We start from the raw sequence: 24,729 nt of genomic DNA, 5'->3' as shown, positions 1-24,729 counted from the left end.
AAGTCCCAATGCACAGGTGACAATGAGGGACAGATAATAAGAAGTTATAGGTGATGAGACACAGGTGACAATGAGGAACAGGAGACAAGGAGGAACAGGTGACAAATTATGATATATAATGGAGGAGATATGATGAAGCATAGGTGACAATCAGGAACATGTGATGTAGAGGGACACACAGACATGAGGAGGTCTCTGGCTGACATTTGTTTCTCTCCCTAGTTCCAATCATCCCCAGTTTCCTGTATGACACAGAGTATAAGAACGGCAATACGTCTGTACCCCAGCTCTCTCCTTCTCCCTCTGTTTCTGCTTTCTCCTCCATCCCCTCGTTGTATGATAACGCCACAATATTCAGCGGGGATCCTCTTCCCAGCGTGGGCTGGAATGTGACCCAGGTCCCTCAGAAGGAGGAGGGGAGCTGCTATAAAGGGAAAGGCTTCTTACGGGATGAGAACTTACGAGTGGGCCTGCTCTTCGCATCCAAAGCCGTATTTGAGCTCCTGACCAGTCCCTTTGTGGGTCTGCTCACTAACAGGTGAGACCTCTGTATTAGGCTCTACATAAGGATAACTTAGCCTGTTTAAAGATGTGTTCAGGGATAACTCCCTCTGTATAAAGCTGTATGCATGGGAAACACTGTCTGTATAAAGTTGTGTGCAGTTGTACCACCCTTCGTATAAGGCTCGGTGTAGCAATAACTCCTTTTGTATACGTCTGTGTTTAGGAGTAGAGCTCTTTTCGTATCAAGCTGTGTACAGGAATAACTCGCTCTGTATAAGGCTACAGTATGTGCAGAGATTACTCCCTCTTCATAAGATTGTGTCCCTCTAAATACAGCTATCTCTATCAAGTAAAGGATATCTCCCTACAGGGCCGTTTCTATATGCTGCTCTTTGTATAATCCACCTCTTCTTTCCTCAGGGTTGGATATGACACCCCTATGTTTTGTGGGTTTATCATCCTGTTCCTATCCACTGTCAGTAAGTAGCATTCTGATTTTGTATATATTAACCCCTCAAATGTGCTGCTTCCTCAAATATACTGTCCCACCAAACATAATGTCCCCTCAAATCTACAGACTCCTCCAACTTATTGGCTTCTCAAACCTGCCCGATCCTCAAACCTACTAACACCAAATTTCATGACCTCGCAAACCAACTGACCCCTAAAACCTGGTGATCCCTTATGCCTACTTTCTCCCAAACCTATTAACCCTAATGATCTAGTGATGCCCCAAACTTACTGACTCCCCCTCCCCTCCCAAAATCTACTGAACCAAAAATGGTGTACCATAACAAACATGCATCTAGTGGCTTTGACAAGCAGGCCCACCAACAGGGGTGGTCTCCTGGGGTTGGTGTCCCAGGCCCACTGGCTGGAGGGAGCCGGCCGTTCCCCTACCTCTGGCCAGGCCCTTCTGCTGGTTGTAGCTGGGCCAGAGGTAGTCAGGGTTCAGTCAGGTGCTTTGCCGCTCCATCAGGCAGGTGCACGCAGAGGGGGGGTGTCTGGCATGTTTGGAGATGGAACCGGAGGGGTGGAGCGAGTCCGGGGGTTGGCATGCACGGGACTTCCCGCTCTCCTCGTGTGCTTCCCTCTTGGATCGGACAAGTGGGTCAGGCAGGTGCGGTTCTCTCTCAGCGCTTCCCCGGTTGCCGCTGCCACCCGCTAGTGGCTGTTTGAGTGGAAGGGGGGGGATGTTGGGGGTGCCACTGCTTCCCTCTGTATTCACTGCCTCCCTTGCACATCCACAGCCCCCCTCCACTTCCACTGCCTCCCCTCTGCATCCACGGCCCCCCTCCGCATCCACTGACCCCTCCGCATCCACTGCTCCCCTACGCATCCTCTAGCCCTCCTCCATATCCACTAGGCCCCCTCTACATCCACTGCCCCCTCTCCGCATCCTCTAGCCCTCCTCTGCATCCACTGCCCCCTCCGCATCCACTGCCCCGCCTCTGCATCCACTGCCCCCTCCGCATCCACTGCCCCCTCCGCATCCACTGCCCCCTCCGCATCCACTAGCCCTCCTCCGTATCCACTAGCCCCCCTCCACATCCACGGCCCCCTTTCCGCATCCTCTAGCCCCCCTCCGAATCCACTGCCCCCTCCGCATCCACTGCCCCCCCTCTGCATCCACTGCCCCCTCCGCATCCACTGCCCCCCTCTGCATCCACTGCCCCCTCCGCATCCACTGCCTCCCTCTGCATCCACTGCCCCCCCTCCGCATCCACTGCCCCCCCTCTGCATCCACTGCCCCCTCTGCATCCAGTGCCCCCTCTGCATCCACTGCCCCCCTCTGCATCCACTTCCCCCCTCTGCATCCACTGCCCCCTCTGCATTGATTGCCCCCCCTCTGCATCCACTGCCCCCTCCGCATCCACTGCCCCCTCCGCATCCACTGCCCCCCTCCGCATCCACTAGCCCTCCTCCGTATCCACTAGCCCCCCTCCACATCCACTGCCCCCTTTCCGCATCCTCTAGCTCCCCTCCGCGTCCACTGCCCCCTCCGCATCCACTGCCCCCCTCTGCATCCACTGCCCCCTCCGCATCCACTGCCCCCCTCTGCCTCCACTGCCCCCTCCGCATCCACTGCCCCCCTCTGCATCCACTGCCCCCCCTCTGCATCCACTGCCCCCTCTGCATTGATTTCCCCCCCTCCGCATCCACGGCCCCTCTCCGAATCCACTGCCCCCCTCCGCATCCACTGCCCCCCTCCGCATCCACTGCCTTCCCTCCGCATCCACAGCCCCCATCCGCATCTACTAGCCCTTCTCTGTATCCACTAGCCCCCCTCCACATCCACTGCCCCCTCCGCATCCACTGCCCCCCCCTCCGGATCCACGGCCCCCCTCCGCATCCACGGCCCCCCTCCGCATCCAATGCCCCCCTCCGCATCCACGGCCCCCCTCCGCATCCACTGCCCCCTCCGCATCCACTGCCTCCCCTCTGCATCCACTGCCTCCCCTCCGCATCCACTGCCCCCTCCGCATCCACTGCCCCCTCCGCATCCACTGCCCCCTCCGCATCCACTGCCCCACTCCGCATCCACTAGCCCCCCTCCGCATCCACTGCCCCCTCTCCGCCTCCTCTAGTCCCCCTCTGCATCCACTGCCCCCTCCGCATCCACTGCCCCCCCTCTGCATCCACTGCCCCCTCCGCATCCATTGCCCCTCCTCTGCAACTACTGCCCCCTCAGCATCTACTGCCCCCTCTGCATCAACTGCCCCCTCCGCATCCACTGCCCCCTCCGCATTCACTGCCCCCTCTGCATCCACTGGACCCCCCCCTCTGCATCCACTGCCTTCCATTCTGCATCCACTGCCCCCATCTGCATCCACTGCCCCCCTCTGCGTCCACTACCCCTCTCTGCGTCCACTGCCCTCCTCTGCATTCACTTCTCTCCCTCTGCATCCACTGCCCCACCTCTGTGTCCACTGCCCCCCTCTGCGTCCACTGCCCCCTCTACATCCACTGCCCCCCCTCTGCGTAAACTGCCCCCTCTGCGTCCACTGCCCCCTCTACATCCACTGCCCCCCCTCTGCGTAAACTGCCCCCTCTGCGTCCACTTCCCCCCTCACTAGCCCTCCTCCTCATCCACTGCCCTCCCTCCACATCTACTAGCCCCCCTCCACATCCACTGCCCCCTCTGCATCCACTGCCCCCCTCCGCATCCACTAGCCCTCCTCCGTATCCATTAGCCCCCCTCCACATCCACTGCCCCCTTTCCGCATCCTCTAGCCCCCCTCCGCATCCACTGCCCCCTCCGCATCCACTGCCCCCCCTCTGCATCCACTGCCCCCTCCGCATCCACTGCCCCCCTCTGCATCCACTGCCCCCTCCGCATCCACTGCCTCCCTCTGCATCCACTGCCCCCCTCCGCATCCACTGCCCCCCCTCTGCATCCACTGCCACCTCTGCATCCACTGCCCCCTCTGCATCCACTGCCTCCCTCTGCATCCACTGCCCCCCTCCGCATCCACTGCCCCCCCTCTGCATCCACTGCCCCCTCTGCATCCACTGCCCCCCTCTGCATCCACTGTCCCCCCCTCTGCATCCACTGCCCCCTCTGCATTGATTGCCCCCCCTCCGCATCCACGGCTCCCCTCCGCATCCACTGCCCCCCCTCCGCATCCACGGCCCCCCTCCAAATCCACTGCCCCCCTCCGCATCCACAGCCCCCCTCTGCATCCACTGCCCCCCTCCGCATCCACTGCCCCCATCCGCATCCACTAGCCCTTCTCTGTATCCACTAGCCCCCCTCCACATCCACTGCCCCTCCGCATCCACTGCCCCCCCCCTCCGGATCCACGGCCCCACTCCGCATCCACGGCCCCCCTCCGCATCCACTGCCCCCCTCCGCATCCACTGCCCCCTCCGCATCCACAGCCTCCCCTCCGCATCCACTGCAACCTCCGCATCCACTGCCCCCTCCGCATCCACTGCCCCCCTCCGCATCCACTGCCCCCTCCGCATCCACTGCCCCCTCTCCGCCTCCTCTAGTCCCCCTCTGCATCCACTGCCCCCTCCGCATCCACTGCCCCCTCCGCATCCATTGCCCCTCCTCTGCAACTACTGCCCCCTCTGCATCCACTGCCCCCTCTGCATCCACTGCCCCCCCACTGCATCCACTGTCCCCCCTCTGCATCCACTGTCCCCTCCGCATCCACTGCTCCCCCTCCGCATCCATTGCCCCCCCTCTGCATCCACTGCCCCCTCCGCATCCACTGCCCGCTCCGCATCCACTGCCCCCTCCGCATACACTGCCCCCTCCGCATCCACTGCCCCCTCCGCATCCACTGCCCCCTCTGCATCCACTGCCACCTCTGCATCCACTGCCCCCTCTGCATCCACTGCCTCCCTCTGCATCCACTGCCCCCCTCCGCATCCACTGCCCCCCCTCTGCATCCACTGCCCCCTCTGCATCCACTGCCCCCCTCTGCATCCACTGTCCCCCCCTCTGCATCCACTGCCCCCTCTGCATTGATTGCCCCCCCTCCGCATCCACGGCTCCCCTCCGCATCCACTGCCCCCCCTCCGCATCCACGGCCCCCCTCCAAATCCACTGCCCCCCTCCGCATCCACTGCCCCCCTCTGCATCCACTGCCTCCCCTCCGCATCCACAGCCCCCCTCTGCATCCACTGCCCCCCTCCGCATCCACTGCCCCCATCCGCATCCACTAGCCCTTCTCTGTATCCACTAGCCCCCCTCCACATCCACTGCCCCTCCGCATCCACTGCCCCCCCCCCCTCCGGATCCACGGCCCCACTCCGCATCCACGGCCCCCCTCCGCATCCACTGCCCCCCTCCGCATCCACTGCCCCCTCCGCATCCACAGCCTCCCCTCCGCATCCACTGCCCCCTCCGCATCCACTGCCCCACTCCGCATCCACTAGCCCCCCTCCGCATCCACTGCCCCACTCCGCATCCACTAGCCCCCCTCCGCATCCACTGCCCCCTCTCCGCCTCCTCTAGTCCCCCTCTGCATCCACTGCCCCCTCCGCATCCACTGCCCCCTCCGCATCCATTGCCCCTCCTCTGCAACTACTGCCCCCTCTGCATCCACTGCCCCCTCTGCATCCACTGCCCCCCCACTGCATCCACTGTCCCCCCTCTGCATCCACTGTCCCCTCCGCATCCACTGCTCCCCCTCTGCATCCACTGCCCCCTCCGCATCCACTGCCCGCTCCGCATCCACTGCCCCCTCCGCATACACTGCCCCCTCCGCATCCACTGCCCCCTCTGCATCCACTGCCCCCCCACTGCATCCACTGTCCCCCCTCTGCATCCACTGTCCCCTCCGCATCCACTGCTCCCCCTCCGCATCCATTGCCCCCCCTCTGCATCCACTGCCCCCTCCGCATCCACTGCCCGCTCCGCATCCACTGCCCCCTCCGCATACACTGCCCCCTCCGCATCCACTGCCCCCTCCGCATCCACTGCCCCCTCTGCATCCACTGCCCCCTCCGCATCCACTGCCCCCCGCATCCACTGCCCCCTCCACATCCACTGCCCCCTCCGCATCCACTGCCCCCCCCTCCAGATCCATGGCCCCCCTCCGCATCCACTGCCCCCTCCGCATCCACTGCCCCCTCCGCATACACTGCCCCACTCCGCATCCACTAGCCCCCCTCCGCATCCACTGCCCCCTCTCCGCCTCGTCTAGTCCCCCTCTACATCCACTGCCCCCTCAGCATCCACTGCCCCCTCCGCATTCACTGCCCCCTCCGCATCCACTGGACCCCCCCTCTGCATCCACTGCCTTCCACTCTGCATCCACTGTCCCCCTCTGCATCCACTGCCCCTCTCTGCGTCCACTACCCCTCTCTGCGTCCACTGCCCCACTCTGCGTTCACTTCTCTCCCTCTGCATCCACTGCCCCACCTCTGTGTCCACTGCCCCCCTCTGCGTCCACTGCCCCCTCTACATCCACTGCCCCCCCTCTGCGTAAACTGCCCCCCTGCGTCTACTTCCCCCCTCACTAGCCCTCTTCCTCATCCACTGCCCTCCCTCCGCATCTACTAGCCCCCCTCCACATCCACTGCCCCCTCCGCATCCACTAGCCCTCCTCCGCATCCACTAGCCCTCCTCCTCATCCACTGCCCCCCCTCTGCATCAACTAGCCCCCATCCACATCCACTGCCCCCCTCCACATCCACTGCCCCCCCTCCGCTCCCCCTCGGCATCCGCTGCCCCCCTCCGCATCCACTGCCCCCCACCGCATCCACTAGCCCTCCTCCACATCCACTGCCCCCTCCGCATCCACTGCCACCTCCGCATCCACTAGCCCTCCTCCGCATCCACTAGCCCTCCTCCGCATCCACTAGCCCTCCTCTGCATTCACTAGCCCACCTCCTCATTCACTAGCCCTCCTCCTCATCCACTAGCCTTCCTCCTCATCCACTGCCCTCCCTCTGCATGTACTAGCCCCCCTCCACATCCACTGCACCCCTCCGCATCCACTGCCCCCTCCACATCCACTGCCTCCCCTCTGCTCCCCCTTTGCATCCGCTGCCCGCTCCGCATCCACTAGCCCTCCTCTGCATCCACTAGCCCTCCTCCGCATCCACTAGCCCTCCTCCGCATCCACTAGCCCTCCTCCGCATCCACTAGCCCTCCTCCACATCCACTGCCCCCCTCTCCGCATCCACTGCCTCCCCTCCGCATCCACTACCCCCCTCCGCATCCACTAGCCCTCCTCGGCATCCACTAGCCCTCTTCTGCATCCATTAGCCCTCCTCCTCATCCACGAGCCCTCCTCCGCATCCACTAGCCCTCCTCCGCATCTACGAGCCCTCCTCCGCATCCACTAGCCCTCCTCCGCATCCACTAGCCCTCCTCCGCATCCACTAGCCCTCCTCCGTATCCACTAGCCCTCCTCCGCATCCACTAGCCCTCCTCCGTATCCACTAGCCCTCCTCCGCATCCACTAGCCCTCCTCCGCATCCACTAGCCCCCCTCCACATCCACTGCCCCCTCCGCATCCACTAGCCCTCCTCCGCATCCACTAGCCCTCCTCCTCATCCACTGCCCCCCCTCTGCATCAACTAGCCCCCATCCACATCCACTGCCCCCCTCCACATCCACTGCCCCCCCTCCGCTCCCCCTCGGCATCCGCTGCCCCCCTCCGCATCCACTGCCCCCCACCGCATCCACTAGCCCTCCTCCACATCCACTGCCCCCTCCGCATCCACTGCCACCTCCGCATCCACTAGCCCTCCTCCGCATCCACTAGCCCTCCTCCGCATCCACTAGCCCTCCTCTGCATTCACTAGCCCACCTCCTCATTCACTAGCCCTCCTCCTCATCCACTAGCCTTCCTCCTCATCCACTGCCCTCCCTCTGCATCTACTAGCCCCCCTCCACATCCACTGCACCCCTCCGCATCCACTGCCCCCTCCACATCCACTGCCTCCCCTCTGCTCCCCCTTTGCATCCGCTGCCCGCTCCGCATCCACTAGCCCTCCTCTGCATCCACTAGCCCTCCTCCGCATCCACTAGCCCTCCTCCGCATCCACTAGCCCTCCTCCGCATCCACTAGCCCTCCTCCACATCCACTGCCCCCCTCTCCGCATCCACTGCCTCCCCTCCGCATCCACTACCCCCCTCCGCATCCACTAGCCCTCCTCGGCATCCACTAGCCCTCTTCTGCATCCATTAGCCCTCCTCCTCATCCACGAGCCCTCCTCCGCATCCACTAGCCCTCCTCCGCATCTACGAGCCCTCCTCCGCATCCACTAGCCCTCCTCCTCATCCACTGCCCCCTCTGCATCCACTGCCCCCCTCCGCATCCACTGCCCTCCTCCGTATCCACTAGCCCTCCTCCGCATCCACTAGCCCTCCTCCGTATCCACTAGCCCTCCTCCGCATCCACTAGCCCTCCTCCGCATCCACTAGCCCTCCTCCGCATCCACTAGCCCTCCTCCGTATCCACTAGCCCTCCTCCGCATCCACTAGCCCTCCTCCGTATCCACTAGCCCTCCTCCGCATCCACTAGCCCTCCTCCGCATCCACTAGCCCTCCTCCGCATCCACTAGCCCTCCTCCGCATCCTCTGCATCCACTAGCCCTCCTCCGTATCCACTAGCCCTCCTCCGCATCCACTAGCCCTCCTCCGCATCCACTAGCCCTCCTCCGCATCCTCCACATCCACTAGCCCTCCTCCGCATCCTCTGCATCCAATAGCGCTCCTCCTCATCCACTGACCCTTAGGTTCTGGATGCTTGTAATGTGTTCCCCATATTTGTACTGTAATGCATTGCCCCTGCTTGTGCTGTAGTTCCTATATTGTTAATCTATTCCCTATACAATGTGTACAATGCACTCCTACAGTATGTGTCCTGCAGTTCCTGTGTGTCTCTGAAATCGCCATGTTATAAATATGATCCCCATGTACTGTATGAGCATGTTGCTTTGGCCTTTCCAGGCCGGGTGAAACACCTTTCACACTTAGGAACCTTGGCGGATGTGAACGCCTTTTTGTTGCCCAGACTGCTTGGCATCCTGCTAATTAGGACAGGGTATAACTGCCCTTTATTCCAAGGCCTCTCTCTGCTCCTTGAGTTCCTGTAACTCAGTCCTGTGCCCCGTGTGATCAGGTTACCTGCATACATACAGCCTGGGTAAAGGCTGTGTGTTTCCCGTGCCTGGACGTGAGCCTGCAAGTCTATTTCAAAATTGCTTAATTGTGGAAAAGAAACACCTTTGTTCCAGAACTAAGAGGACTTTGTGTCTTTCTCCTTCAGTGATTGTGTGCTCTTCCCTTTCAATCTCAGTGATTTTGTATTTATCTTTCAATGATTGAATGTCTTTCTCTATCTCTGTGATAGGGTCTTTCTCTCGGTGATGGGGCGTCTTTCTCTCAGTGAGGATCTCTCTCAGTAAGGGTGTCTCTACTCTCTCATTCTGACTCAGTGAAGGTCTCTCAGTTATAGGGTGTCTCATTCTCAGTGATGGTCTGTTTCTCCCAGTGATGAGGTGTCTCTCTCTGAGTCTTTTTCTCTGTGATGGGGTCTCTCCCCCTCAGTGAGGGTCTCTGCTCTCATTCTCACTTGGTGAATCGCTCTCTCTCTTTCTCTCATGCTCTGTCTCCCAGTGATGAGGTATCTCTCACTCTCTCTTGCAGTGTTTGCTTTCTCTGGCACATACGCTCTTCTCTTTTTGGCAAGGTGTCTGCAGGGTGTTGGATCGTCCTTCTCTTGTGTGGCAGGTAACATCTTCTCACTAGTCCCACTCCTTTTACCATCAGATCTCTACTTCACAAATTCCATTGTTAATCTCCTGTCCATTTCATCCCCTCTTTCTCCATCCATCACCCCCTGTTCTACTGTATCTCCCTCCACCTCATTCTCTTCCTCCTTCACTCTCTCTTTACATATACACGTGCATCAGTATTCATGTCGCTACAGGTCTGGGCATGCTGGCAAGTGTGTATCCAGATGACATTGAAAGAGGACAAGCTATGGGAATAGCATTGGGAGGTCTGGCAGTGGGGATCCTCTGTAAGTACAACTCCATGAAGGATCCCACATGAGATTTGATAGTTTCTATTCTGAGGACCTGTCTCTGTGTTGGTTTCACACTGCAGATCTATCTCTGATGATCTCTCTTTCAGAGTTTCAATCTTTCTGTCTTTCTCGTGTCTCCCTCTCTGTCTTCCACTAAGGGTCTCTCTCTGTATTTCTTTGAGGTTTTCCATTTTTCTGTCTGGGTCTCCCTCCACGTCTCTGTCTCTCTCTTAGTGTCTTTCTCTCTATCTCCCTCTTTCTCTCTCCCACTCCCTCTCCACCTCTAGGGATTCTCTCACCCCAAGTATCTCGGTTTTTGCAGTGGGAGCTCCCTTCGGATCGGTCATGTATGAGTTTGTTGGGAAGACATCTCCATTCTTGATCTTGGCAGTCCTGACTTTGCTGGATGGAGGTGAGGAGTGGTGTGTGTGTTTATATATATATATATATATATATATATATATATATATATATATATATGCAAATACAACTGGTTTTTGTCACTTTTTTTACTCACCATAACTTAACTCAGTATTATATATATATATATATATATATATATATATATATATATATATATATATATATATATATATATATATATATATATATATATAATAACATTGGGTGCAAACCTAGACAATATAACTAATAAATAGTCCCAGTATATTAGTGTGAAATATGTTGGAATAGGCAATCTTGGTAGACTTGTGAAATAAAGGAAAGAGATCAATATAGTGAAGTACTGTTGGTATATTAGTATCATGCAATGGTGGAATGCTACTTAGGGTATAGCAGAAGTTATAGTCATGTCTGATAATAATCCAAGAGCTGCAGTGGAAGCCGCAGATGTCAGCGTCTCTGTCTTAATGCTGCAATAGATCAGCTGTTACCTGCAATGAAAAAAACAAAGGAGCTGGTGTTTCTGTCCAGGTGTTGAAGCGGTGTGAATCAGCTGTACAGTAAGCTGCGATGGAAACCACAGGTACCGGTATCTTTGTTTTGGTATTGAAGCAGTGTAGATCAGCTGTTTGAACTGTGATGAAGCCCACAGATATCGGCGTCTCTGCCTCTGCGTTAGAGCAGTGTGCGTCATCTGTTCATGCATTTAGATCTGATTTTTACACTGGTTCCTCTCCAGTCCTCCCATCAGCTGTTACTGACATCACAGAGGTACAGGAGGTTCAGGCAAGATACAGGGCAATAATGTAGCTGAGAGTCCGCATATGGAAATAACTTTCTATTAGAATTACTTACTATCTATAATAGTGTAGATTTAGGGTATGGGTAGGCAAGAACATCTTACACGGTTCGTCTTAATTCAGACTTCTTCAGAGGTATATACATGTGTATTTGTAGCCTATACTAAAGACCCTATATTAAAATCTCATCTTCCAAATATTCCCAGAATTCTGTTAATAAAAGCAGACACATTGAAAACTAAGATGGTTCCGAACCGTTTAACGTCAAATAACATCAAACCTCAGTCAATTCTAAACATCAAAGGATTCTTTAAGTGTCTTAGATGTAACATGTGTTAATGAAACGCACAAGAACAGAAACAAACTAAAGAATTTAGCTCAACTCGAACAAAAAAAGAATACATCATTAATGATTTCATTAACCGATTCAATAAATGTGGTATATCTGATACAATGCCTGTGACGGGCAAGGGTAACCAGGCTTCATAATAAAGGTTAAGCCCTCTGGTTGCCCTGGTGTCCCATGGGTCCATGGCAGCTACCCAGCACTATAAGCCAGGGGCCAGGTATCTTTACATGAAAAGTTAAAGTGAGCCCTGCTTTTCCACTGTCCATGTTCCCTTTACCGCAGACTCATAAAACTTGTTGTGTGTAAGTTTTATGTGGGATATTTGGGTAAGAATGCAATTATTTTGTTTGCAGGAGTTCGGGGCCCGGGACTACTGGCAGTATCTTAATTCTACCTGGCGAGCAGGCATGATTTACCAGTACGCGAGTAGAATTACACCGGGGCTGCCCCGTGTCCCCTGGACTCCTACGTTTCGAGCCCCGATATCCCAGTCTTATATCCATAACAGTCATGAGTCTCCCCAAGGTCTCAATATTAAAATATGTTTTCCAATGTTTGATACATTTAGTATAAGACTCTATACAGTCTACCTGGGCATCCCATTAAGGTGCCAGCAGGTCTGCATAGAGTCCGTAGTTCAAAGGGGAGAGGATGTCCAGAGGTGTGAAAATGTTTGGTGGGCGAGGGAAGGGCGAAAGGTCAGGTTCAGACTACAGAGGGCACCCCATGGGGACACCTTTTGTAGTTTCCAGACTTGATGGTGCCGCCCCGCAGGTGGCAATTAGTAAGCCAGAGAGGATGCAGCCATAGAGTCTGGTTCTCTTGGCTAAAATTATATTTCCCGCTCACCCAGCTTTTCGAGCCTGCTTGGCACACCTACTCCCCTGACGTCAGCCGAGTGTCGAGCCCCTCTTTCTATTGGCTGGCGGGAGGAATTCCCACGCTCCAATTGTCTGCTCTTTTATACCGAGATCCTATCACTGAGCAAAACCAAATAGTAAAACAAATTGTCATTTATTCTATAGAAACAGATGTACACACAGTGGATTACGAAATACAAGAGAAAACACACTTACTGGGGGTCTGGGCTGCAAAACTAGCATTTCCTAGGTGAAGCAGTCCATAAAACAAAGTCTTTAGGTTGACCGGGACTTATCCCGAAATGTCGAAAATTTCTCGTCTTGAAATTTCTGAAGCCGGCTCGCTGGTATTTCTCTCAGAGCATCTTTTGGTGATTTCGAATTTGCCGCTGCTGTCTTAGCACTTAGAATCTCAGTGAATCTCGCGAACCGATTGGCTGCTGGCTTTCTTATAGTATTTCAACTTCATTCATGAAATGCTCCAGCAAATCCGAGCGTGGGAGAAATCCTTATCAGTCAATCCAAGCATTGTCAGTCTATCTAAGCTGGGCAAGCATAGATTCGAATTCTGACAAGGGCATGCGCCAACTTGGCACCTCTGCCACTTGTCTGTCATAAGCCACCCACTGAGTTAGGCTCCTCACAGTCTGGCTTAGGGCAAATGGTGGTCCGGGACCGCCATTCATCCCAGGACGTGAGTACTTGAGCATAGCTCCGGTGCCCAAATGGCTTTCACACCTTCGCAACCTCTGAGTCTTTCATGTTCGGGACCCGAGCAGACTTGGTGGCACCAAGCTTGGTAGCAACATGGTCTCTCGGAACCACGGACCTGGAAGTCCCCAGTTCATTTACTATGCATAAGCATTTCCCCTTAAAAACAATGTTAATAAAAATATTTTCAAATTTTTCTTCTAAGTCCTTTAGTTACAGGGGTTGACTGAAAAGATGTGCACATTCATTTTAAGCAGCCCTTCCTATAGTGAATGCAGAAATATAGGGATGTGAGGGAAGGGGAAGGGAAGGGGTGGGGAAATGGATTGGGCGCTCCCAGGTGGACCAATAATGTTGTTAAGAATACAACTTATATACACACAATATAACACCAATAGTGAAAAAAATATAAGTGTAAAAGGCAGCTCAACTTCCTCTGATGGGACAGTTCCAGGTCCCAGAAGGGTAGATTTGTTGCTTGGAGATGAGGAGGAGCGCAGGCAGGTGTAGCAAAATATGCAAGAAAGAATAACATATATAGTGCAGATGGTAAACACTGTGCAGATAGATGTAATCTATAGAATAGAACTCACATAAATCGCAGAAAATATCGCGTGTCAGAGATCCTTCTCTCTCTGACTGGAGCCCTTTGAGTGGTGACAGGGAGATCCCTCAAGGAATGGGTATATATGGATAAGAAGAAAAGCCACAATAGTGCATACACTACCGACACACTTTATTGAAGTGTGGTCGGTACCGCAAGCCGGGAAATCTCCCGGCTTGCTAGTGGCCGCCCCTCGGCGTGCCGCGCGTCATAGACGCGCGGTCACGCGTCATCGGGAGCGTGCGCCCGCTGCACGCGTGTCCAGGGGCTCCCCGAGGGAGCCCTGGTGTCCCGCGATCGCGGGACAGCGGCAGGGGGTTCCGGGGGACCCGGCGGACCCGGCAGCGGTAGGGAGAGCGCCCCGATCGGAGGGCGCTCTTCCGCTGCTTCGGCGTGCGCCCGTCACACTTGGGCGCGCGCCAGGCTACTGCTGCGGCACAGAACGGGCAAATGCTCGAATAAACTGTGCCGCAGCAGTACTATTCCAATATTGTATTATTCAAACAATTAACACGAATATATTACACTCACATTCGCCATGTACAAATCAGGTGGAGGAGAGAACCGTAGCTCGTTGTATGGCTGTGCAGGTATAGGCAGCTTCACAGCATTTAGGATTCTCTTCCGCGTTTGTCACAGCCGTCGCGTCACTTCCGCTGTCGCATCACGGCTGAGGGCGGAAGTTCCCAATAGACGAGACCTTTGCCCGAATTCTGCCAGTCCTTCAGAGCTTGTTCCCTCACTGCAAACTCTACGCGTTTCGCCAGATGCTTCGTCAGGAGCTACGGTTTTCTCCTCCACCTGATTTGTACATGGCGAATGTGAGTGTAATATACTCGTGTTAATTGTTTGAATAATACAATATTGGAATAGTATGCACTATTGTGGCTTTTCTTCTTATCCATATATACCCATTCCTTGAGGGATCTCCCTGTCACCACTCAAAGGGCTCCAGTCAGAGAGAGAAGGATCTCTGACACGCGATATTTTCTGCGATTTATGTGAGTTCTATTCTATAGATTACATCTATCTGCACAGTGTTTACCATCTGCACTATATATGTTATTCTTTCTTGCATATTTTGCTACACCTGCCTGCGCTCCTCCTCATCTCCAAGCAACTTCCTATAGTGAAAACTGTTTCTAAGTAGAATGAAATACTGTAACGCTTTGGTTCATTTTCAGGGCTAGATTCAAAATACATTGAAAACTGGACTTAGACTTAAAAACATCCTCGCAACCTTATGGATGGTTGGAGCACCCCAGAACACCTATACCGGTTCTGGTGATCTGGGCATATACTGGGGGACCCCCACTAACTTAGGGACCCCTGACTGTACAAGGGATACCCATATCCTTATGCCCCTATTTATCTTTCTGGTCTGTGCTGAAGCAGGGAAACCTGGCGGTGAGTCACGTAACTGTTTTCAAGGTAGGATTTTGTCCGGGGTGGTGTGTCTATATGTCCCCGGGAATCTGACCTGATTCCTGGATTCATTTTTGGGGTGGCCAGCAACTCTGGACCCCGATTACCTAGACACAATCTGACAACACTTTTACCGCAAAACCCCCATTGAAACTTATAGCCTCTCAATCTCCACTGGTTAGCACTCCTGGAAAGGTAAAACACACATAAATTCTTTGTCATACAATCGCATGCATTTCATGTACAACAAATGAGTCCAAGAGCTGACACTCTAAACCCCACAATATGGCTCAGAGGTAACCAGCCGAGCATAATACCTTTATTGATGGCCTGGTTACACCCTCACCGTCACCATGGGTGTATATCCCGGTCAGGGTAAGCTCATCCAAGCGGGCGTCCTGCAACTAGGAAAGCCTAGATTTTCCCCCTGACCCTCAGCAAGTGTTTTTTTTAACTGTTTCTTGTATATCTCTTCTTGGTCTACGTGGGTTTACCAAAATAAACGCAATTTCTTTTACTATCTGGTTTTGTTTAATGAATGATCCCGGTAATATATAAATGGTGTATAAAGTACCTGGTCTCCCATGACAATGCCCATGTTAAAAACAATATATTGGTTGCAATACCAGAAAACTAAAACTTAGATTTGCAGCGCATATCACCAATATACAAAAAGGTTTTATGCAACACAGTTTATCTAAGCATTTCAAAGAATTTCATAATCAAAGCCCCACAGGGATTACATGTGTGGGAATAGAACTATTACAATCTGATTAGAGGGCAGGAGATATAGTAAATAACATTTCGAAATTAGAAACCAGGTGTATTCACACCCTTAAGACACTTGTTCCACAGGGGTTAAATGTAGACATTGATTTGGGAGCTTCTCTCACCAATTAAATATCATTACCATGTCTCTCTTGCCCTCTATTGCCTCACTGCCTTCAATCTGACAAGCTCAGTTCCCACACATACTATGGGGCATATGCAGAGAGCAGCGCTATTTCGAAATTCGCCATTTTTTGGAGAAAATCGCGCAGAAAGCAGCAGAAAATGGCGAGTTCCGAAAAACGCGCCAATTTTTCTTTTCTAGTTATAAAACTCGCCTCGCGGCTGGCGAGAACCTCAATCTCGCCAGTTTTAAAAATATCCGTATGCAGAGAGGCGCGAACAGCATCTAGCGGCTGTTCGCGCCAATAAAATGGCGCGATTGTCTCAGTTTTAACTCGCCAGAAAAAACTGCCGCTCGCGGCCATTGCAAAGGGAAAAAAAAAGCCGCGAATTTGTTTTAACACATTTCTGAAGCGCGCATCTCGCCAATTTAAACTCGCCACACGCATCCATGTTAAACATAGCAGAATTCGCACTTTTCTGCATATGGAGATTAAAACTCTCCAAAAAAGCTACTTTTTAATAAATTCGCCAATTTTAAAATTCGCTGCTCTCTGCATAGGCCCCTATATTGCACAGTTCTCATACCTTTCTATCTGTCTCGTATTCATAAAACATTCAGTTAATATCACTATACTATTGCAACACTAACTCACATGTTATGTTATATAATATTCTATATGCATGCTGACAAATATATTATACCAGTATTCAGCTTTGATACAATGTTGTAGGTATAGATTTTCTATATCTGTCTTTTATTGTGAGTATAAAGGTCACTTAAAGTGCCCTATTTTTATGCTAATACTGTTGGTATTATTTTATTACAATTGTTTATTTATAAAGTTAGCTTAAATATAGTTTATTAAATGTACTGCTTTATTTTTGTGGACACAATGGTTAACTCCAGATCATGCCCTGCAATTTGGTAAATTGATTGAATCCTATCTAGACCATATGATTGGTGCAACATGGGTTAGCAATTAACCTATCAAAGTACATGTGTACCTATAGACAGTATAGTAGGCTACAGCTACACATGTATATACCTTTGAAGAAGTCTAAATTAAGTTAAACATGTAAGGTGTTCTTGCCTACCCATACCCTAAATCTATACTATCCAATCTATACTAGTAGCATTCCACTATTGCGTGATACTAATATACCAACAGTACTTCACTATATTGGATTCTTTCCTTTATTTCAGAATCTACCAAGATTGCCTATTCCAACATATTTCACACCAATATACTGGGGCTATTTATTAGTTATATTGTCTAGGTTTGTGCTCAATGTTATATTTTCTCTATATGCATTTGTGAATTTATGTGTAAACCCTATACATAGTGGCAGCATATACCAGACATAGCTATACATTAACTGTTTATTGCGCATCCAATGACTCTCTCCGATATACATAGCAGAGAGAGCAATTGGCCATGTTGTTATAGATACATAGATAGATATATATAGAACAACATGGCCGCACACAATAGGTTAAGGAAGGATCCAAAGATCATCACATCACCACACTGTCCAGTATGCTACAGTAGATAGTGTTGTGATGCGATGCAGAGCAGCTAGCAGTTGATGCGATGATCTTTGGATCCTTTCTGCATCACTTTCCTACAGATTAAGTATTCATATGTTGCATTGTAGCTATGGGACTCTTTTTTCCTCCTGAAGACAAGTACCACGTTTTTGTGGGAATGGGCCAAGAACAATAAGGGCTGAGTGACCGAGATGTAGCACCCCCGCCTTTGGACTGTGTTTTCCTTTTTTATTTTTTGTGTTTTTGCCTTCTGGCATTGTGTAGCACTTTGTTGCACTTTATTGTGTTGTTTACATGTTTTATAGTATGTAGATTAGTGTGATGTTTGTCCCCCTTGTCCCCTTTCTCAGGCCTACTGGGTATACCCCTCTATGGGGGAGTATTTGTCTGGGTAGCTGCCTTCCGACAATACCCTGTTTAGCATGCTCTGCTTAATCATATTTATTCTCTCTTTGCATTAAATTGCTTTCTGTTTCACCTTAATTGGTGTCACAGCTGTTTCTGTGTTCTGCAGGTACTCATTTACTTTTACTAACACATTAATGTTACAGCCTCTTCTCAGCTCTGTTATACTAACACATTAATGTCACAGCCTCTCGTAAACTCTGCATCATATTGTGACATTAATGTCACAGCCTCTTCTCAGCTCTGTCACACCAACACATTCATGTCACGACCTCTTCTCAGCTCAGCATCATATTGTGACGTTAATGTCAAAGCCTCTCTTCGGCTCTCTCATATTGTCACACTAATGTCACTTTCTCTTCTGTGTCCTCAGCTCTCCAGCTGTTTATTCTTAGGCCAGGAACATTTTCCCGAGGGGTAAGTGCTCTGAGATGTCTGAGATGTCACAAGGACAGAGACAAAAGATGTGATCTTTGCTAATGGTGCTGATCCATCGTGTCATGTTTCCCCAGAGTGCTGCTCCAACATCTTTCTTTAATCTACTCAAGGATCCCTATATTCTGGTGGCTGCTGGTAAGATGGAATCTGTCTGCAGGATGCACTGACCAAAGTCTGTAGGGAGGCACTAACCAGTTATAAAGTATGCTGGTGGCTCATTAATTAATGGGATGAGTCTACAGGAGGAAATTGACCTATTGTAGGGGATTACAAGAGGGCATTGACCAATGTGAGGATTTTGCAGGAGGCATTTACCAATAGGAGGCCATGCTGCACTGAACAATAGGAGGTTTTGACAATGTTGGACAAGCCAATAGGATGGGTCTGCTGACCAATAGCAAGACTCTACAGTTTGGCATTGGCCAGTGGGGGAGTTGTGGCTAGTGGGAAACTCTTCGGCTGTATCGTGAGTCAGGGTGAGCCTTGTCATTCACCTTCTTCTATCCTTTCAGGGTCTCTCTGCTTTTCGAATATGGGTATTGGAATGCTGGAAGCCACCCTACCCATTAGGATGATGGAAATCATGTGCGCACCCAACTGGCAGCTTGGTATGTGCTGGTCTTGCATTCCACAGGAGCTGTGGCTCTGAATGGGAACGCTCATTATAACAAGAAGGGAGTGATATATTGCTTTGTATATACAGTAATACAAAAGGAAACTTATCAAAATGTGGCGCTCTAAATATTCAGATATTAACCATTAGTAATGGTGTAAAAAATACAGTGATACTTATGCAAACATATTAGAAGATGCAGCTGTGACCCAGTTGAGGTTTGCTCAGTCAATCCTCATGAAGTATAGTAGCGATGAAGTCTCCGGGAAGCGCAATATATGTAAAAAAGAATACAATGGTGATAGTGCAATATTGTTAAGGTAAAATGGATAAACTCAAATAAAGATGACACTGCTCTCAATATATATACTCACAAACATGTGAGGTTTTGCAGGCACATAAAGGTATCTTTTAAGGCGTTCTTATTAGTCACTCAGTCACCAGGAGATGCAGAAATCAATGTAGCCCCGTATAGATGGACTCCCAGGAACATTATTAAAAGATACAACTGGACATAGTGCAGACCGATGAAACCTATGTGGTGAAACGCGTAGAGTGACGCTCTATCCCTGAGATGGCCAGAACCCCAGGAAGTGGACGCGGCAGATGACATCACTTCCGGTGTTTGGAACGCACCGGTGGAACGCACGCCACGAGAGAGGGGAAGCGGAGATACCATCCACCCGGCCGGAGAGATCCATTGAGATCTAAATGCTTACCTATATTTGAAACCATGTGAGTGTAAACTTGTTTTACTTACCTTCTATAAATTATACATACGGTCTGCACTATGTCCAGTTGTATCTTTTAATAAGGTTCCTGGGAGTCCATCTATACGGGGCTACATTGATTTCTGCATCTCCTGGTGACTGAGTGACTAATAAGAACGCCTTAAAAGATACCTTTATGTGCCTGCAAAACCTCACATGTTTGTGAGTATATATACTGCACCGACACACTTTATTCGAGCAAATACCCAGTATGTACCTGGCAGATACCTGGAATGCGCCGCTCCTCACCTCTGACAAGCCCCGTTGCGTTTGCCTTCCCAGCCTGGGTTCATGCCTGGCTGACGGGCGGCTGATCTGTTAAATGATAATGATTAGGATTTAATAGGCTGCAATGCTTCGCGTGTCTACCAGATGGCATAAATTCATGAATTGTAATGCAGTATATATATATATACTGTGCAGTATTGCAGCCAGCGGGAATAAAATGCTTCAATCCCTGCCTGGAAAATACCTCAATGCACTCGGGCAGAAAACAGTCACAAACCTCAATACACCCGGGTATACCCGAATTCGTGGGACTAGCCGAGCTCGAATAAAGTGTGTCGCCAGTGTATTGAGAGCATATATACAGTAATACCCTGCACTGTATAATCGTGGGTTTCAGTCTCTTTCTGACTCTTTTTCCCAGGTGTGGCTTTCCTGCCTGCCAGCATCGCATTCCTTGTATGCACTAACCTCTTTGGGATCCTGTCACACAAGATAGGGCGGTGAGTCCGTCCTGCACAGGCCAAGGGATCAGAGGCTTATGGAGGGGAAGATGCTGATGAGGCTTATTTAGCGGTGATCAGGGGCTGTCCTTGTGACCTCAGTTTGCTGTTTTGGCTTCAGGTGGCTCTGCTGTCTGCTGGGAATGATCGTGATGGGGATCAGCCTCGTTTGTGTGAGTGCAAATCAATGCTTGTGACATACACACACCATTCCCACCTGACACACACAGTCCCCCAATAGACACACATATAGTTCCCCCTAATGCACAGACACACACACAGTCCCCCCTAATACACACACAGAGTGCCCCTCCAATGCATAATGTATGCGCACACACAGTGTCTAATGACACACACTAACACTGTGCCCCCCTGACACACGCACACACAGTGCCCCCCTGACACACGCACACACAGTGCCCCCTGACACACGCATGCACACACAGTGCTCTGGACACATGCACACAGTGCCCCCCTGACACACACAGTGCCCCTGACACATGCACACAGTGCCCCCCTGACACACACAGTGCCCCCTCCGACACTCACCCACAAGGTGCCCCTTGACACACACAGTACCCCAATACACATACACAGTACCCCCTGATATACATGTGTCCCCCTGATACCCACATACCGTGTCCCCCTGATACCCACATACCATGTCCCCCTGATATCCACATACCGTGTCCCCCTGATATTCACATACCGTGTCCCCCTGATATTCACATACCGTGTCCCCCTGATATTCACATACCGTGTCCCCCTGATATTCACATACCGTGTCCCCCTGATACCCACATACCGTGTCCCCCTGATATGCAGACCCCCGATACAAACACACCTAGTCCCCAGATACACACACACATAGTCCCCCCCAATAAACGCACATATAGTCCCCCCAATACACACACACACATAGTCCTTCCAATACACACAAATGTAGCCCCCCCAATACACACAAATGTAGCACATACACACAGTGTCTTCCTGATACACACATATAGTCCCCCAATACACACACATATAGTCCCCCCAATGCACACACATACTGTATAGTCCGCCCAATACACACACATATAGCCCTCCATCCAATACACACATATATATAGTCCCCCCTAATGCACACAGGGTGCTCCCTGATACGTACATGATGCTACCTGATACCTACACTTGGTTCTCTGTGATACATGCACACGGTGCACCCTGATAACTGCACACGGTGCTCCCTGATACCTACACACGGTGCTCCCTGATACCTGCACACGGTTATTACAAGGTGCTCACCACGGACAAGGAGGGACCCCGAAACTGAGGTGGGATGGGTAACAAACTGCACCCACAGCTATGGGGACACGCCTGGAAAGTGGAAAATAGGCGTCTGGAACCGTCTGGGAGTAAAAGATAAAGTAAGATACTCGCCAGACGAGAAGGGAGGTTCCAGAAGATAGTTGGTACCGAGAGCCTGGGGTCCAGAGCCAGGAGGTAGGTCGGAATCCGTAAACCGAGGTAAAGTGGTCGGGGAGTCCAGGAGGTCAGGATACAAATCAAGGGTAGAATTCCAGAGCGGATCCGCAGCCAGGCCGGTTCGGTACACAAGGGATCACTAAGGAGACAAAGAGACAGGAACTGAGGCAGGCACGACCGTGGTTAACGCAGGTCATACAAAACTATGCTCAGCCAAAGAATGAATGGCTGAGCAAGGTATAAGTAGGAGGAAGGACCAATAGGGAGAGGGGGAGTAAAGAGGGAGCGGCCCCAGGGAAGATAGGGATTGGTAGGGAGAAACTTACCACAGCTGCGCTAGATGTGCAGCTTGTGAGCGGTGGACGCACATCAGGTGTGTGCGCCGCGCGGGAGAGGCGTGCGCGGGCTTAGCTGGGGGCGGGAACTCCTCCTGAGGGAGGACGTAAAGGTCCTCGGCCGTTCGCGCGCATGCGCGCGTTCAGTAGCCGCTGCGGGAAACGGAGGAGAAGGAAGATCCCGCCCGCGGCGGCGAGGAGGCAGAGCTGGAGCGGAGGCAGGTAAAGTAGCGGGAGGAACACCCTTAGAGAGAGGTATTCCGCCGGACCTTACAGTACCCCCCCTTGAGGAGCGGCCTCAGGACGACTCCAATATGGCTTTTGGGGAAATTTAGAGTGAAAGAGTCTCAGCAGTCTGGGGGCATGTATTTGATGGTAGGGTACCCAAGATCTTTCCTCTGGACCAAAGCCCTTCCAGTGAACCAGGTATTGTACCGAACCCCTCGTCCTCCTGGAATCCAGAATAGACTGAATTTCGAACTCTTCCTGCCCCTGAACTATGACTGGTTTAGGGTCAATCAGTGTCCTATGGAACCGTGGACTCTGGGACACAGGTTTCAGCAGTGACACGTGGAACACGGAGGGTATCCTCATGGATGGAGGAAGTTCCAGACGATATGCCACAGGATTGATCCGTTCTATTACTGAGAATGGACCCAAGAACCTGGTGGCCAGCTTTTGGCTTGGAGTCTTCAGTCTAATGTTCTTGGAGGAGAGCCAGACCTTATCCACTGGTTTGAAGACGGGTGCCTGACGACGGTGACGATCTGCCTGTACCTTTTGTCTATGGGTTGCGTTTCTCAAAGCCTCTTGGATCCTTTTCCAGGATTCCTGAAGATCCTTGATTCGGTCATCGGTCGCTGGAACCCCGGAAGGAACTGAGGTGATGGGCAGCTGACCCGGGTGAAAACCATAATTAATGAAAAAAGGGGATTTCAACGTGGAGCTGTTCTTTAAAGAGTTATGGGAGAACTCTGCCCACGGAAGTAAATCTACCCAATTGTCTTGGCTGTCTGCGATGAAGCATCGCAGGTATTGCTCCAAAGTCTGGTTCGTTCTCTCGGTTTGCCCATTAGTTTGGGGATGATACCCGGATGAAAAATGGAGGGTGATATCCATCCTGCGAGCGAAGGCCCGCCAAAATTTTGAGACAAATTGTGTACCTCGATTGGATACGATGGAAAGAGGAACTCCGTGAATGCGGAATATTTCCTTAACAAAAATGTCTGCCAGGGTAGGGGAATTGGGGAGGCCTTTGAGAGAAATGAAATGGGCCTGCTTGGAAAAACGATCCACGACAACCAAAATGGTGTTCATCCCTTTAGAGGTTGGAAGTTCCACCACAAAGTCCATGGACAGATGACTCCATGGGCGTTCTGGTATAGGGAGGGGTTGTAGAAGGCCGTACGGCTTTTTATGAGCGGTCTTATCCTGGGCGCAGATTGGACAAGTTTTTACGTACTCCGAAATGTCCTGCAACATGGTTGGCCACCAAAAGGTACGACCAATGAGGTCAGAAGTCCTGCTAATACCTGGATGACCGGCTGACCTAGAAGAATGACCCCACTCAAGAATCTTCTTAAGGAAGCGTGGAGCTGCATACAGACGGCCGACCGGCACCTTAAGGCCCCTCGGGAGATTAGATTGTGCTGCCATGACCTGATCCAGGATATCAAAAGAGTTGGCCGAAACAATATATTTGGAGGGTAAGATTGTTTCGGAGATAACTTCGGAATTGTCCTCAAACAAGAATTGTCGTGAAAGTGCGTCTGCCTTTTGATTCTTTGAACCAGGAATGTAAGATATGAGATAATTAAATCTCGAGAAAAAAAAGAGACCATAGAACCTGACGCGCCCCAAGTCGACGTGCACTCTCAATGTAAAGTAAGTTTTTATGATCAGTAAAGATCGAAATTGGGGTCTCCGTTCCCTCCATAAGATGTCTTCATTCCTGAAGGGCGAGTTTAATAGCCAGGAGCTCTATGTTTCCGACGTCATAGTTCCGTTCTGCCGAAGAATTTTTTTTTTTAAAGAACCCACAGGGATGAAGTTTGGCCTGTGGGGACTGTCTCTGAGAGAGAATGGCACCAGCACCGATGTCGGATGCGTCTACCTCTAGGGTAAAGGGAAGCCCGGGGTCAGGGTGACGCAAAATAGGAGCAGAATTGAAAGATTTTTTGAGGGAGTCGAAAGCTTGAGAGCTGCAGGAGACCAGACTGCTGTGTTAGCTCCCTTTTTGGTGAGGGCAGTAATGGGGGCCACGGTAGAAGAAAAATTCTTGATGAATTTACGATAGTAATTCGCAAATCCCAAGAATCGCTGTATGGCTTTCAGGGAAGTGGGTTGTGGCCATTCTAAGACGGCCTTGAGTTTGA

At 51.7% G+C, this 24,729-nt stretch overlaps 1 protein-coding gene across 1 annotated transcript in view; it reads left to right on the top strand.

Moving 5' to 3' along the window:
- The window catches only part of LOC142494519 (chromaffin granule amine transporter-like), a 96,481-nt gene that overhangs the window by 38,147 nt on the left and 33,605 nt on the right, over positions 1 to 24,729 (top strand). Inside the window, exons 3-12 of the mRNA XM_075598995.1 lie at positions 223 to 538; positions 925 to 983; positions 9,623 to 9,706; positions 9,906 to 9,998; positions 10,327 to 10,416; positions 18,377 to 18,420; positions 18,516 to 18,576; positions 18,954 to 19,049; positions 20,474 to 20,552; positions 20,674 to 20,725. Of these exons, the coding sequence (XP_075455110.1) occupies positions 223 to 538; positions 925 to 983; positions 9,623 to 9,706; positions 9,906 to 9,998; positions 10,327 to 10,416; positions 18,377 to 18,420; positions 18,516 to 18,576; positions 18,954 to 19,049; positions 20,474 to 20,552; positions 20,674 to 20,725 (974 nt within the window). The remainder of the gene's footprint in view (positions 1 to 222; positions 539 to 924; positions 984 to 9,622; positions 9,707 to 9,905; positions 9,999 to 10,326; positions 10,417 to 18,376; positions 18,421 to 18,515; positions 18,577 to 18,953; positions 19,050 to 20,473; positions 20,553 to 20,673; positions 20,726 to 24,729) is intronic.

The sequence above is a fragment of the Ascaphus truei genome, chromosome 5 (genome assembly GCF_040206685.1).
Source record: "Ascaphus truei isolate aAscTru1 chromosome 5, aAscTru1.hap1, whole genome shotgun sequence".
Classification (NCBI taxonomy): domain Eukaryota; kingdom Metazoa; phylum Chordata; class Amphibia; order Anura; family Ascaphidae; genus Ascaphus; species Ascaphus truei.
This window is presented reverse-complemented; position numbering and strand designations above follow the sequence as displayed.